The sequence below is a fragment of the Cheilinus undulatus genome, linkage group 1 (genome assembly GCF_018320785.1).
Source record: "Cheilinus undulatus linkage group 1, ASM1832078v1, whole genome shotgun sequence".
Taxonomy (NCBI): Eukaryota; Metazoa; Chordata; class Actinopteri; order Labriformes; family Labridae; genus Cheilinus; species Cheilinus undulatus.
In genome coordinates this window covers 2,978,848-2,993,855 of record NC_054865.1, presented here as the reverse complement: position 1 = coordinate 2,993,855, position 15,008 = coordinate 2,978,848, and the positions used below count along the sequence as shown (strand labels likewise).

General features: G+C 40.1%; 1 protein-coding gene across 1 annotated transcript; it reads right to left on the bottom strand.

Annotated features, from left to right (window-relative positions):
* Window positions 1-234: 234 nt before the first annotated feature.
* On the bottom strand, window positions 235-13,340 carry LOC121511237 (CUB and zona pellucida-like domain-containing protein 1). The gene is made up of 6 exons (XM_041789842.1): window positions 13,196-13,340; window positions 10,370-10,560; window positions 9,897-10,297; window positions 5,076-5,175; window positions 811-1,006; window positions 235-708 (listed from the first exon to the last, which is right to left on the bottom strand). The coding sequence occupies exons 1-6, from the start codon at window positions 13,338-13,340 to the stop codon at window positions 572-574; spliced, it is 1,170 nt and encodes a 389-aa protein (XP_041645776.1). The 3' UTR covers window positions 235-571.
* Window positions 13,341-15,008: the final 1,668 nt, after the last annotated feature.

Sequence of the window (15,008 nt, the reverse complement as noted above, 5' to 3'; positions counted from 1 at the left end):
CCAAAACTATTATAGCCTTGTCTCCAGCGTTTCTAAATCATTTAGGATTTGAAAATCATCTGGTGTGTGGCCTTCAGAATTCGTACTCCAGCACAATGAGTCCTTTTTGATGAAAAGACTTTTTCAGATTCATAGAAACAATCATCTCATTAAACTTTGCTTCCCAATTCTACTGGTTTATTTCTTATCTATAGGAAAAAATCATCATAAAAAATTTAAAATGGTCTTGCATTGCAAAGAGAAACAGTAGTTGATTTGATTTTGTGGCTCTTTGAAAAAAAGAAAACTGAACCCCTGGGTCTGACAAAAAAACAATACGGTAACCAAACACCGGCAGAGCTGGGCAGTCATCCTCTCTGTGTTAAATAATGTCAAACAGATTTACTGTGCAGATCTTGTCTTATACATTTCTAAAGAAATCAATCAGTGACACCTTCATTTAAAGTTCTCACATTAAGATACACAAACACTAAATATCCCAAAGCAAACTAATCCCACCATCTGTAAATATTCCTGTGTAAGTTAAACAGAACTGTTTTTCTGAACATGTTTCCATTTTTCTATCCTAACTCTAGGACGTTGGCAGGCGCTGGTATCTGACGCCTGATATTTTAGCTTTGTACACCACCACTCCACTGATCATGCCAACGGCTGCAAGAAGACATCCAGCGATGAAGACCATGTTCAGGTTCAGGTTCAGGTTCTTCACTGCAGAGGAGAGAAAAAAGATTTGGATTTAATTTTTAAAAAGAGGACCTGGCCCTGAAAATGTCAGGTTTGCTGCAATCATAGCAGCTTCTGTTTTCTTACCTTGGCTGTCTGCGCTCTCTGCTGACCTCCTCAGGCGCAGAGGACCCTGGGAAACGAGGTGCATTGAACTCTCAGTGACAGTCTCTCTCTTACGCCTGTGCAGATTAGACGACTGGGTGGCATTGATGCATCCCTGTGAGCACCTGGTGTTGGAATTTCCAGACTCACACATTATGACAGAGCAGGTAATGTACACCTGAAAACAAGATCAGCTGTTACTGAAGTGGCATGTGGAGAGTATGCACTGACAAATCTGTCTGCTCTGTGGGGAATGGAGGAAAGTATGAGAGAAAAACAGACTAATATCTGCTTAAATTTGGGATGTCTGGACAGAGATTAATACTAATCCATACTGAACACACCATTGACTGTTGACATTGATATGTGGTCAAAAATGGAGTTTCCTGACATTTATATGGACTTGATTTCAAGAACACAAAGCAGAGCCTGAAGGCACACATCAGCCAGCCCATCAGAGATGGATGTGAAACTGAAATAATGTCAAAGTTTTGTATGTGGAGCTTTAGATTGTTTTTTGTTTTTTTTTTGTATAACTTTAGTATTAAACCAAATAGAAATCAGGTTGATTGATTTAATCTGTAAAAATGTCAGCTAGTAAATCTGTCAAATCTGGTGTAAAACCCAACCATCTATTTGTTCATTTAAAAATCTGGCTGCTAACCAGAGCAGCTTGTGTTCTACAATAAAGTCCAAAGACATGCAACATCATTACTGCAATGATTCAGCTGCCACTGTCACAGACTGCACCACACCTAAGGTGAAATCTCACCCCAGTCATTGTGTGTAGCACTCAGCCCTTCCTCTTTACTGCTCAGAATGTACTGGAATACATAACAACACATACCACAGCGACGGTTTTCTAATCTGCTCCTCACCTCATTTCATAAGTGTGCATTTAAAGAAAATGAGACGTATACCATTAAGTGGATATGTATGGAACACTGGTTTGAGTGAAAACACTCCTCAGGAAGGATGACAGGTGAAAGGTAGAAGAGAGCTGTGAGTCTGTGTCGTCACTGCAGGCTGAGAGCTCAGCGTCCTGTTAAAGCTAGTAGATACAGTCATTTCATACGGCCAAAAAAGCTGGTACTAAAGGAGCAGCTCAGCTGTACAGAAACTCTACATTGGGGACTCTGCAGAATGAAACAGAAATAATCATGCAGAAGAACCCTTTAAACCTTTTCCCCCTTTGGGAGATTTAAAAATCAGACTAGTGCGACAGGGGTAATTTATATCCAGATGTTAACCCGGTTGCCGCGAAGCCTTAAAAAGATCTTAAAAAGTCTTAAATTGGACTTTAAAGCTATAAGACAATAAAAAAGCCTTAAAAAGTCCACTACGTCATAGTTAAAAAGTCTTAATTTTACCAGTGAGAGGTCTTCAGTTTTAGAAGGCACATTGACTAAGATGTCTCTTAATCCAGTCTTGGTTTTCTAGCCTATTTTTTTCAGTTGAAGTCGGTCTGTCTGGCACAGGTTTATCCACGTGACAGTTAACATATACAGCAGCACCATAACCTGCATCTGTCTGCTTCTGCCCCTTCAGTGTGAGAGATATTATTGAAATTATAATAACTATAACTATAATAATAACTAGAAAAGCAATCAGAGAGCGCAGACCTCTGCCATTAGCCCTGTCTCCCAATAGTGAAGAATCCTTTAAGAAATTCCTGGATCCATCCCCACGTGCCCCCCACCACAGCATTCACTGAGTACTCCATCCCTGACAGAGTGAAAAAAACAGTGAGGCAAAGTATTGTCTTTGCCATGGGTGGACTGTCATGGTGGAAGTGTTGCCTGCTGTTGCCAACAGATGCACTGACAGTCTCACCCATGGTCTCACCAGACAACTGGAAGTCATGGCAGAGGGTGAATATTCCTCTATTCCTCCCAGCATTGTGAGTATTCTCGCTACAATTCGCTGTCTTTCTTCTCTGTTACGCTCCGACTCGTCTCCTCGACCAGGCGTGTGTACAAACTCTATAAACTCCAAAACTTTAAATAGAAACACACCAAAAATGCTGCTGGGATTGAAGTTACTCATGTCCGCCATCTCCTGGTGTAAAGTGGTAACAGCGCAGACCTCCGGCATTAGCCCTATCTCCCAATAGTACAGAAACCTTAAAAAAATTCCTGGATCCAGATGGTGATCCGGAGCACTCCCAACATCTAATCAATTCTTCCTTATGCCATTTCTGACATTATCTGAAAATTTCAAATTTCAAAATCAGTCCACGGCTTTTTGAGTTATGTTGCTAACAAACTAACAACTAACAAACCCACCCAATCACATAACCTCCTTGGCGGAGGTAATAATAGTAATAACAACAACAACAGCAATAATAATAATAATAATATTTTATTATTACTATTATTATTATAATGAGAATAATAACAAGGATAAAAATGATAATTAGGATAATAATAATAATAATAATAATAATAATAATAATAAAAATAATAATAATAATAACAACAACAACAACAGCAACAACAACAATAATATAATAATAATAATAATGATGATGATGATAAAATACTTTCCCTGCATAATTGTCCATCAGCCATGAACGCAGACATCGTATCTCACTTTGATGAGTGACTCAGTCCGGTCTCCCCTCCCATTATAATAAATCCGTGATGCCAAAGTAATATCAACTAAATTTATTTACATATGGTTTAAGTTTATGTCTACAAGAAGCGAAATTGTGGTCTTGATCACTTAAGTTTGAACGGGGCATCGTTTATACATCCTGTGGCGTATTTAACTTCAGGTCTCATCAAATCCTCTCATAACGGTAGAAACAATTCTTTATAACTGAAAATTTAATCCTAATCTGGACACAGGCTGTCCTATTTGATGATTCATGTTTAGTCTGGTGCAGTGCTAAAATCCATCCAAAATTCATCATCAGTGGGTCCTCAAAACGTTAGAATATGTAAAAACTGCCTTATGTTACAAGGACATCATATTTTTGCCTGACCTGTTTAGATTACCTGTAGGTAAATTCTCTTTCTAAAGTAGCTAATTAACCCTTTAGTGTGCAAACATGCAGCACTCACTGGTCGGATCCCAAGTTGCTTATAGATCGGTCTCAGATCCTACGGATTCGCTCGAACCGGAAGTAGTTTCCGATCCGCCATCTTGACGGCTGTGCCAAAGCCCTTACAGGGTTTTAAGCATAGATACCTATAGAACACTCTATCTACTCTTCTATATATATATATATATATCTATATATATATATCTATATATATATAGATATATATATATACCTGATATCCTGCTGCTAACAGCTCGCTAGCAATAAAGTTACGTACAACACCACTACTCAAAATAATTTCTGTACTCACAGTATGTAATTTGTAGTGTGTTTTTCGTGAATTTTAATAACTGTAACGTCTGTACAGTTTGATATGTATGTAAACAACTATCTAAATCAAATTGATCGGGTCCATCCATTCGTCTGGCGGCTTGCGTCATGCACATCGGACCCCAAACGTAGCTGTCTGCCGGTTAAAATTACTTCTAAAACTTATCGATTACAAAATAAAATGTGCAAGAAGTGGAGCTGACGAATGATCAGTGCTTACTTACTTAAATTACTCGATCCAAGCGTGTCTTCAGTAAGTTTGAGTTGTGGTACGTAACTTTATTGCTAACAGAGCCGTTAGCAAGCTATCAGGTCCGTCCCTAATAATGGCCCCACTTCCGTTGAGTTGTGACCTTTTATTTGCATCTGCTGCACCAAGTTGTTGTATTTTTGTACTGTTGTGGAATCTGTTTGCCTCCACGCTGTGCTGAGTTTATGTAACCATGCGCGGCTCTCAGTGTTTGTATTCGTGCGCTGCAACAAGTTTTTGTATTTGTGCTGTAAACTTTTGTTTATGTGTTTATAAAGGAAATATCTATATTCTATAACTGAATTTCCACCACAAATAAAGTGTTGGGTTCTTTAGATTTACTTGGGAACATCAAATCAGAAAATTCAGTCCTGATCTGGTGTACCGGTGTGAGAAATCTTAAACGTTTTAATGTTTTTAAGTTTCTCAGTTCACATCTTAAAACTGTCTTAAAAAGTCTTAAATTGGATGTGTAAAAGTGTGAAGCAACCCTGGTTGCAGATAAAGAGGATGGGGAGACTGGATCATATCTCTGAGTTTGTGTTTTTTTCTTGTGAAACCAGGTCTTCAAAACTTAACCAGACTAAAATGACATTTCCTGTCATTTTCTCTGTCCCTCACCTGGTCGTGTAATCCAATGAACTTGAAGGCCTCAATGCTGAACCTGAACTGTCTCTCATGGTCAGGGGGATGAATAACAACAGTCGGATCCACAGTGCACCTTCAGAGATGGAAAAAAAAACACACACACACAGTGTTAATGTAATTCTGCTTATTACAAAGAGATCCATGGTGGGGCAGAGAAAATCCTGGGACAAATGTGGCTCAGCAGGTAGAGTCAGTCATCTCTCATCCACAGGCCGGATCACAGTCTGTGCTGGATTAACTCTTAGAGGATCTGGGCAATTCCCCAGGGCCCATGATCTGTAAAGGGCCCACGGCTGCAAGTAAGGCGGCACACCACTAGACCAGCTGAGGACCAGACTGGGCTGATTAGGGACTGCTTGGCCATGACCAGTCCCTTTCCAGCCCTCTCCTACATCCCTGTTTTATTTCCATTAGTGCTTTGCATTAGTTGGAGTCAGTACATTTCTTGCAGTAAGAGCATAATTACAACTCTGGTTCATTTTAACCCAAGCATGTTTAACCCTAACCCTTATGAGCTCATGAAACAGAGCCAATAGTCCTCAGGTCCTGGTTGAAAAGAAAGCAATCATAAAAAAATGTAGAATGGGACTGTTATAATACAGAATCAATAAAACAGAATGAAAATGATCTATGCAATAATACCGTATAGTATATAGACTGTGTCAAAATTACAATAAATAAATGAATAAGAACATATTCATATGTATATGAGTGAGGGGAAGAACAGTGCGCAGGTGGTCTAAAGCACTGGTTCTCAACCTTTTCAGCCTGAGCCCCCCAAAACAAAGGTGCCAGAGACCAGGGACCCCACTGTACCTGGTTGAACACAGCCATGCACATTCTGGAATAGTCATAGGCAGTCAAGGCCGACCATTAGAGGGGAACAATGGGAGAGCTTTCCGAGGCCCAGCCAAACTGGGGGCCAGCAAAATCATGGTCTGCTGTAAAGTTAAACTGTGGCATTTTATATTTAATCTGAATAGTAACCACTCGTATCAATTCATTTGTGTAGATAGCCCTCTTAAATATGTTAATCCTTCTGTTAAAAACAGAATTAAAATATGTTAAAAATGGCTAAAATGGGTTAAAATGGTGGAAAAGGTTGTTAGATTGGATTTTAAAAGTAGCAGAAATGGGTTAGAAGTGCCAAATATTAGATAAAAGTGTAATGAAAGTGTAATAACCCAAAAATTGGTTAAAGTGGCAAAAGAGGGTATATTGAGTAGTAAAAGGGGATTAAAAAGTGGCTGAAATGGCATTAAAAGTTGCAAAGCTAGGTGATAATTTGGTGAAATGGGATGAAAAGTCTATATAAACTGGCAAGAAAGGGTTAGCTGGAGCAGAAATAGGCAGAATTTTGGTAAAGAGGGGTTAATTGTAGTCATAATAAGGTAACAGAGCCAACAATAGGCAGAGAGTGGCAAGATTTGGTTTAGACGTGGCAAAAACAGGCAGAAGAAAAGTGGTGGAAAGGGTTTAAGATTGACAGAAATGGGTTTTAAATGGCAAAAATGTGTTAAAACTGTAAAAATGGTTTAAAATTTGGTTAAATTGGTGTAAAGTGGCAACAGTGTCATTTAAAAATATTCTTTGTTTTTTTGAAGGCATCTAGAGACCCCCTCTCAGTGTGTAACCCCCCCCCCCATGGGGTCCCAACCCCAAAGGTTAAGAACCCCTGGTCTAAAGGAGACATCCTGGGAGGGGCACTAAAGCCTCCTGCTTCTGTATAAACGCCAGTTCCAATGTTCTTTCCCAGTTACCCTTTCCATTTCTTCATAGCGGTTGTACAACATTAATGTTGTGTCCAATTCTGTCCTTATTTTAGTTGCAGTTTCTCCGGCCACCCTTCCAATCAAGGACAGATCCTGGACTTTGAGAAGTGCCTCCTATTTCCCTCACACTGAAATGTCCCTATAACCACTGTTAACGTAGCCAGTTTGTGTGGATATCAGCCACAGATGATCAGAGATGAAGTCCTGGGTTTGTCCTCACAGACACGTAACAAACAGACTGATAGATACGCTCTCTGTCTCCAACCTATAATGGCGCCATGATGCTCAAGCTTGTGAAAGTGGCTGAAATACATGAAAGGCGCATGGACTCAGCATTTGTTTTTTATTCAACACCATTTTGCCTCATATTTTCACAATAAATACAAAAATAAATGCATGTTTGCTGGGTTTGACTGTGTGAAAAGGTATACACATGTAATCTTGCAAAGTGTTTCCTTTTTTCTGACTGGCGAATCCATCATGCAAATCTCCCATCTGAACCGTTTGGGCCTGGTTAGAAAGTGACAGGACCAATCAGCGGCGAGGGGCAGTACTTTCAGGTGCAGCAGAGTCATGATGTAAACAACCAGCAGCAGGAGCTGGTGCAGTTATGGAGGAAGAGATTAGCATGGATACTGCTAAAGCGCCAGTTTTATCAGAACATGACATTTCTCCGTTAAAAGAAGAACAAAGAACAGCAGTGAGTTGTTTTCTTTTCAAAATTGACAAAAGTTGAGTACTTACATGTCTATAGTCTATTGTTTCGCATTATTCTTCAGTAGCTGCGCACGCGCAGCTCGATAGCAGCTATATCACGTGTTCTGTTGCTCTTATAGTAGAGATGTGACAGACAGAATGTTCATCCAATCACACTCCGAGTCAAATCCACTGCCTTTTCTCAACTTTTTCTTTGAAGCTTTCCCAGATGGATGTGTGAAACACATCCATCTGATGTGTCAGGTTAATATACATGTAAACCCTCACCAAAAATAACAGAGCCTATGTGTAAAGACCTTTAGTATCCACAATGATTAACACAACATGAGAACATATTTGTGACCGAAGCCAGATAAAGTTCCTGCAAGTCGGCATTCCAGTGGTTGAGAAAAATGAATACAAAGTTGTTTTCTTCAAAATGATCATTTTTCGTTTTTTTTTATTTTATGCAAGTCCGACAATTAAACTACTCATTCGATGAAAAAAGTAACGCAAATGTGATATTTAAAAGCGTTAATTTTGTGTTTAAAAATGCCCTCTTTTTGTAGTTTCTGCGGGGAGATTGAGGAGAGTGGAAAGCGAAACTGCTGGGTGATAATTGGCCCCTCAGCCTGGCATTATTCCCAGTTTTACCCATTGACATCGACAATTACAAACACTGCATGGCTCAAACGCCAGCCCCCTCGGCATGTAACTACAGCTGTTTCTAGTTATCACCTTTAACAACAAACCTCAAGATGCACCCTGCAGTGAAGAAAAGTAGAAGATACGATGAAGAAGCAGCAAGAATTATCAACAGACTTGGGACAACTTCAGGATCACTTGACAGTGAAAGTTTGATGAAGGCGGATTTTCCTATGGGAATATTTTGATGAGCGTCACCAGTCCGATACAGAAGCTTGGTTTGGGTGGACTTTATGTAAATGGGGCCCTATTGTTCATGCCCATTACCTGGCCTGCGTGAAGGTTAGAAAAGTCCTGAAACTTTGAACCTGGTTTTCTCAGAAAAAACAGGAACTAGAAATTGACATTCAAATGAGCATATCTTTGTAAAATATGCTCAGATTAGGGTGTGTGATACACCACTTAAAAGCTTGGAATCTACGCTTTCATAATGTGTAAAAAACTCAAAAATGACCTCGGACGACTTCCAGGAGTTTTTTACCAGCTTTGGTCACATTTTATTTTCAAGATGCATTAACTCTGGACCAAAGAGACTGGGTGTGCAAAAGTCTGAGGAGCTGTCTTATCTCTCTGGTGAGTAATGTTGCTTGATAATATGTTAAAATGTCAATAAGTACAAATGGTGTTTATAGAATCCCCTGACAATCATAACCAACCTCTTTTAACCTCTGTTACCCTTCTCCTTCAACATCCTTCCTATCCATGCCATCCCTGATGTGTGACAGAGTAAAAGTTTTCATCCAGACCTGAGGACTTATTGGCACTACACTCTAAAACTACTGCTTTTAGTTTAAGTACCTGATGCCAAACTGGACACTGGGTGCAGAGATGCAGGGCTGCAGAGGTACACTGTGACAAAAGCACTTCGTTCTCTACACTTCAAGTGCTGATATAGTCATGTTGCCGGGCTGAGCCCCATCTAAACCTGAGGTTTGAAAAGTCAAACATCAAATCATACTCAGAATTTGCTTAATTGATAGTTTGACCTGCACAATATTAATGCTGCTGTCATAGGATGTCCCTTTTGAGTCAATAGACTAGATATTGATGTTTTTTGTGGTGACTACTCTCAGTAGTTTAATTGTACTTTTTAATGGTATGATGATGTCTTTAAGACTGAGATGTTTGCTGTTTGAGTTTTATTAATCTGTTTTTTCAGAGCTGTTGTGACCTTTGTCAGGTGACGTCCCACATGACACCTTACTTGTATTTAAACACCTGTTCTTTATCTGTCTTTTATGTCCTGATGAAGACTTGTAGTGAGCTGAAATGCGTAGACATCCCTGTTTAATAAAAGATTTTTATTACATCAGAGTGCCTCAGATTTTCAGTTTTGACAGCCATTTCTATTATGGACTATATTTGCTAATAATCAGGCATGTCACTCTTCAGTTTTTTTGGTGTTAAAATGTGTCTATTTGTCCTAAAGAGCCCCTGATCCTGGTTACTTTTCACCAACATGTTTGACCCCTTGCTGCACTCTCCCTCCTCTCTACATTTAAACATCAAATTTTAATCTTTCTGTATTTTATCTAAAAAAGTTGGAGAGTTAGTCACAGGCCTGTCTTAAAATATACTCTGAATACTTCACCTGATCATTGGAGGACATACTCATCCTTACCCGTTCTCGATGATGGAATAGACTGGTTTGGAGTTGGGGTTGTCATACGGTGCAGCTCTGCATGACTCCACAAACAGCTGGGTGTTGTTGACCGTAGTCTTTGTCTCGATCTGCATGAAGATCCGGCTCCCCAACTCGTACTCCAAAGGGTAGGAGTTTGGATCAATCATGGTGGGGTAATGAGCATTGGGATAGAACTCAAACTGGTACGTGAACCTGCCGAAGCCTTTCTCCCACACTGTGACGCTCCTCCTGTGTGTCCAGAAGGTCTGTGTCACGTTACCATGTTTGGGGTACTGACAGTAGAACTGAACCTCCAGCAGGTGCTTCCTGGTGATCAGGTCTTTGGGGTTATCAATCGTGGTGATTTCATTCTTGAACCTCAGAAAGTCGTCATCTTCCTGCAGAGTGAGAGAGAGATTATGTTTAATAACAAAAACACCGTCAATAACTGACAAGTTTCCTCATGTTACCTCGATCTGTGTGCCACAGGCGTTGAGGGGGATGACGCCGATGACATGGGTGCTGTTGGAGTGAGACTTCAGGCTGCAGACAATGTTGGAGGGGTCACTGAGGCGCAAATGATCCTCCATGAGCCGAGGAAATGAAGATTTCTCAATCTCTACTCTCATTGTTGACTCTGTGCAGATCACATTGGCTTCAACTAAGGAAGAGAAAATGCATTATCTTAATCACAAAGGAAAAACACATTTATTAGACACACGATGCGTAAACGCTGCAACCAGGGGACATCAAATCACAACAAGAACAAAAGATGATGGTGAGTGACTGCTCAGCTCTGCAGCAAAACACCTTTACATCTGTATGTCATAGCAGATGTCTCATGTGCTGAAAGTGACGGTGATGTGAAGTGATGGTCTACGACCACACTGTGAACTTTGTGTTTCTCATCATAATCACAGAAGACTAAGAAAATATTTATCTGTAACCATTGAATGTTTTTATCTGCAGTTTATAGAGCTTTCACATAATGACCTAAAATAAAGAGAACCAGATTAGACTAAAATTATTAACAGAAACGAGAGAGAATCAAAGAGAGAATGGTTAGGTAGAGAATGAAACAAAACAAATACCAAAATATTAAATAGAATTAAAATAAAAGGACTAAAATATCAATCATCCTCTCATAGCCTTCTAACTATGAAGGGAGTTCAAATCAGAAGATGTTTTACCTTTTAACTGTTCTATATGCTCAAAGCTACCCCATCACCAGGAAATGTTATAAAAATCTAGCCTAAATGAACTCACATTTAAGGTTTTCATGTTTTATTTGCTGCAATAAACACAGAAAATGCAGCGAGTTTCAGAGGTGTTAGTAAAACATGTTCCACAAAGATCCTGAGAGAACAATAAAGTCCTTCAGTTTTGACACAGTAGATTATGAGTCATACAGGAGTCCTAATCTAAATGATGGATTATTGAAGGAATACAAATTAGCTGTAGCTGCTAGCACTAGCACCAAGCCAAAGGCTAAGTCAAAGTCAGCAGATATTTAAAAACCTTTGATAAGACTTACCAAAGGTTTCAGAACACACTTTGACTACACTGTGAGTCTGTGCATATTCTGAACTCTTATGAGAACATCAGCGCTCTTTCAGTTCAGACTTGTGCTTTAAATATCCCACAGCTGTCTACCAAACCTTTGTATTTATCAAGCATGCAGTGTGTGATCATTGGTGTGTTTTAAAGACCCTGTAAAGTAAAAATAAATCTGTATTTAGGTTTGTTGTATGACAGGTCACTGTGTTATTAAACCTCAGGTCAAGTTTCAATCAAATTAAACATCTCTAGGTTTCTAAAATTAAGCTTCAAAATCATGAAAAAATGAGGCAGAAAATTCGCTCCAGGATGGTGTGGGCGTGTCTGTTGAATGAGCTGAAGCCACGCCCACTCAGTAGAAATACGATCCTCTAAAATTAAAAAATGCTACAATCTGAATTGGGGGAAGCACTCATGCCATTATCATGCCACTTGACCTTTGGTTGACCTTGGAAGGAGAGACAAAGTCTGTTTTCTGGCTCAAATCCCTGTTCTGATGCTTTAAATGATCCATAGACCACTGTGGCTGATAGATTTGGTAAATTTACCTGACAATGAACAAAAAAACAGCATTTAACTGACTGTTAACGTTCAATAAAGGCAGTGGCATCAGCTAACAGACTGTTCTGAGATGAACTGCTGTGGGATTTTAGATTGTAGTGTTGGGGTGGGGGGGTCTTTCCCTACTGCTGGCTGGTGACATCACATGCCCACATGTTGGCTCCACCCACATTAAACCCAGCCAGGAAAGAGGTGAAAAAATTTCTAGATCTCAGTGTTTTCACATACTTACAGCAGCCATATTCCTGTCACGATCCCTGTCTGTTAAGTTTATTTTTTTCCACCTTTTTCGCACATTCATGTCTGTTTTATTTTGCATGTTCTAATTTCTCTTTTCTGTTTTAGAAAAGCTCCACTCACTGCGCCCCGCCTTTTCCTCACTGACTCTCCTTACCTCTTGTGTCACTCACCTCGTCTCCTCCCTCTCCTGCTCTCCGTCCTACACGCTGTTCCTCACACCGGTCCTGCATCACTAATTAGTCATAGTATAATACTCACCTGCTCACTCCCCTCCTTTGTTAGTCCGTTGATCTTCACAGTGACGTACCAGCTCTCTAGTTTACTCACGTCACAGTTCTTTTGATATCGACCTCGCCTGACTTATCGACTCTGCTCCAGCCTGCTACCTATTTGTACCTTTGCCTGTGAGTTTTGGAACTTCTGGTTTTTGACTTCGGACTGAATTAAAGAATCTGATTTTTGCCTCTCGTCAACCTGTCTCCGAGTCTGCATTTTGGGTCCTGTTTATTCTGTGTTCTGGTCCATGGTTCATGACAATTCCAACATTTCTAGAGTGTTCAGAAACAAAGTTTGGATTTCACCTTACAGGGTCTTAAACTACAGACTAGAGTCACAGGTCTGTGGTTCCTTCATGATGAATAGAGGAATGCTACTTTTGAAAATGACCTGTCTTAAAGGGAAACCTGTCTGATTGTACATACAGTGCATCTGGAAAGTATTCACAATGCTTCACTTTTTCCACATTTTGTTATCTTACAGCCTCATTCCAAAATGGAATGAATTCATTTTTTTCCTCACAATTCTACACACAACACTCCATAATGACAACGTGAAAAAAGTTTTTTTTGAAATTTTTGCAAATTTATTGAAAATAAAAAACTAAAACACCACATGTACATAACTATTCACAGCCTTTGCTCAATACTGTGTTGATGTACCTTTTGCAGCAATTACAGCCTCAAGTCTTTTTGAGTGTGATGCCACAAGCTTGGCACACCTATCTTTGGGCAGTTTTGCCCTCTCCTCTTTGCAGCACCTCTCAAGCTCCATCAGGTTGGATGGGGAGCGTTGGTGCACAGCCATTTTAAGACCTCTCCAGAAATGTTCAATGGGATTCAAGTCTGGGCTCTGGCTTGGCCACTCAAGGACATTCAGAGTTGTCCTGAAGCCACTCCTTTGATATCTTGGCTGTGTGTTTAGGGTCGTTGTCCTGCTGAAAGATGAACCGTCGCCCCAGTCTGAGGTCAAAAGTGCTCTGGAGCAGGTTTTTATCCAGGAAGTCTCTGTACATTGCTGCATTCATCTTTCCCTCAATCCTGACAAGCGTCTTAGTTCCTGCCGCTGAAAAACATCCCCACAGCATGATGCTGCCACCATCATGCTTCACTGTAGGGATGATATTGGCCAGGTGATGAGCGGTGCATGGTTTCCTCCAAACATGACATCAGACCAGAGAATTTTGTTTCTCATGGTCTGAGAGTCCTTCAGGTGCCTTTTGGCAAACTCCAGGAGGGCTGCCATGTGCCTTTTGCAAAGGAGTGGCTTCTGTCTGGCCACTCCACCATACATTAGGACCTTCAAAGCAGATGAAATTTTTCTGTACCCTTCCCCAGATTTGTGCCTCCAGACAATCCTGTTTCAGAGGTCTACAGACAATTCCTCTTACTTCATGCTTGGTTTGTGCTCTGACATGCACTGTCACCTGTGGGACCTTATATAGACAGCTGTGTGCCTTTCCAAATCATGTCCAATCAACTGAATTTACCACAGGTGGACTCCAATGAAGCTGCAGGAACATCTCAAGGATGGTCAGAGGAAACAGAAGGACCTGAGCTCACTTTAGAGCTTCGTGGCAAAGGGTGTGAATACTTATGTACGTGTGATGTCTTAGGTTTTTATTTTTAATAAATTTGCAAAAATTTCAAAAAAACTTTTTTCATGTTGTCATAATTGGGTGTTGTGTGTAGAATTTTGAGGAAAAAAATGAAAATATTCCATTTTGGAATGAGGCAGTAAGATAACAAAATGTGGAAAAAGTGAAGCACTGTGAAGACTGTCCAGATGCTCTGTATGTAAGATCTGACAGTTTGTCAAGACATTGAACTTCAATTCATGGTAAAAGTGAAAAACACTTTAAAAGCAGAGTGTGTGTAGTTAACACAGTTTTGTAGTCGAGTCACCAAACCATGAGTCAGAGTCGAGTCCGAGTCCCTAGTGTTCAAGTTTGAGTCGAGTCTGAATCACCAAAGAAAAATCAGAGTCTGAGTCCGAGTCAAGTCCTCTTTAACTGAGTCCGAGTCTGAGTCGAGACCCCATTACCCGTGTTCGAGTCCTAGACGAGTCCCCAGTACCTAAAACCTAGAGCCAAATTAAATTGAATTGTGTATTATTTTTAAGCCATTCCAGTTTTCCTGGTGGGCTACACAGATGGATTTCATTAATGTATGAATTTCTTTCACTTTTATTCTAAAGGGCTAAAGGAGCTGTTACACTCTCATCTGTAATATTAGTTATATTAACAGAGTTTTAATCACTCTGTCTCAGACTGAGGAGGATTACTGTACAGCAGGAACAGCAGATAATATGACCAGTCTGAGCAGCTGATGGAGATTTTCAGCCATTCAAAGGTAGGCTGGCTGCATTTGAGTTTAATTTCTTGTAAAGATTACCATGTGAATACAGAGAAGAGCCACAGGTTTAAGATACCTATCAACCTATCAGCTCACGTGAAGGCGTTTGCAGGTGAATGTA

Bases quoted from the DNA above. Each gene is read 5' to 3' on its own strand.
- LOC121511237 (XM_041789842.1), bottom strand. From the start codon at position 13,340: ATGGCTGTGCACCAACGCTCCCCATCCAACCTGATGGAGCTTGAGAGG. The intron at 10,561-13,195 runs GTACATCAACAC...TCTCTTCCTTAG, and splicing joins GGCTGTAATTGCTGCAAAAG to TTGAAGCCAATGTGATCTGC. The intron at 709-810 runs GTAAGAAAACAG...TCTCCTCTGCAG, and splicing joins AGAGAGCGCAGACAGCCAAG to TGAAGAACCTGAACCTGAAC.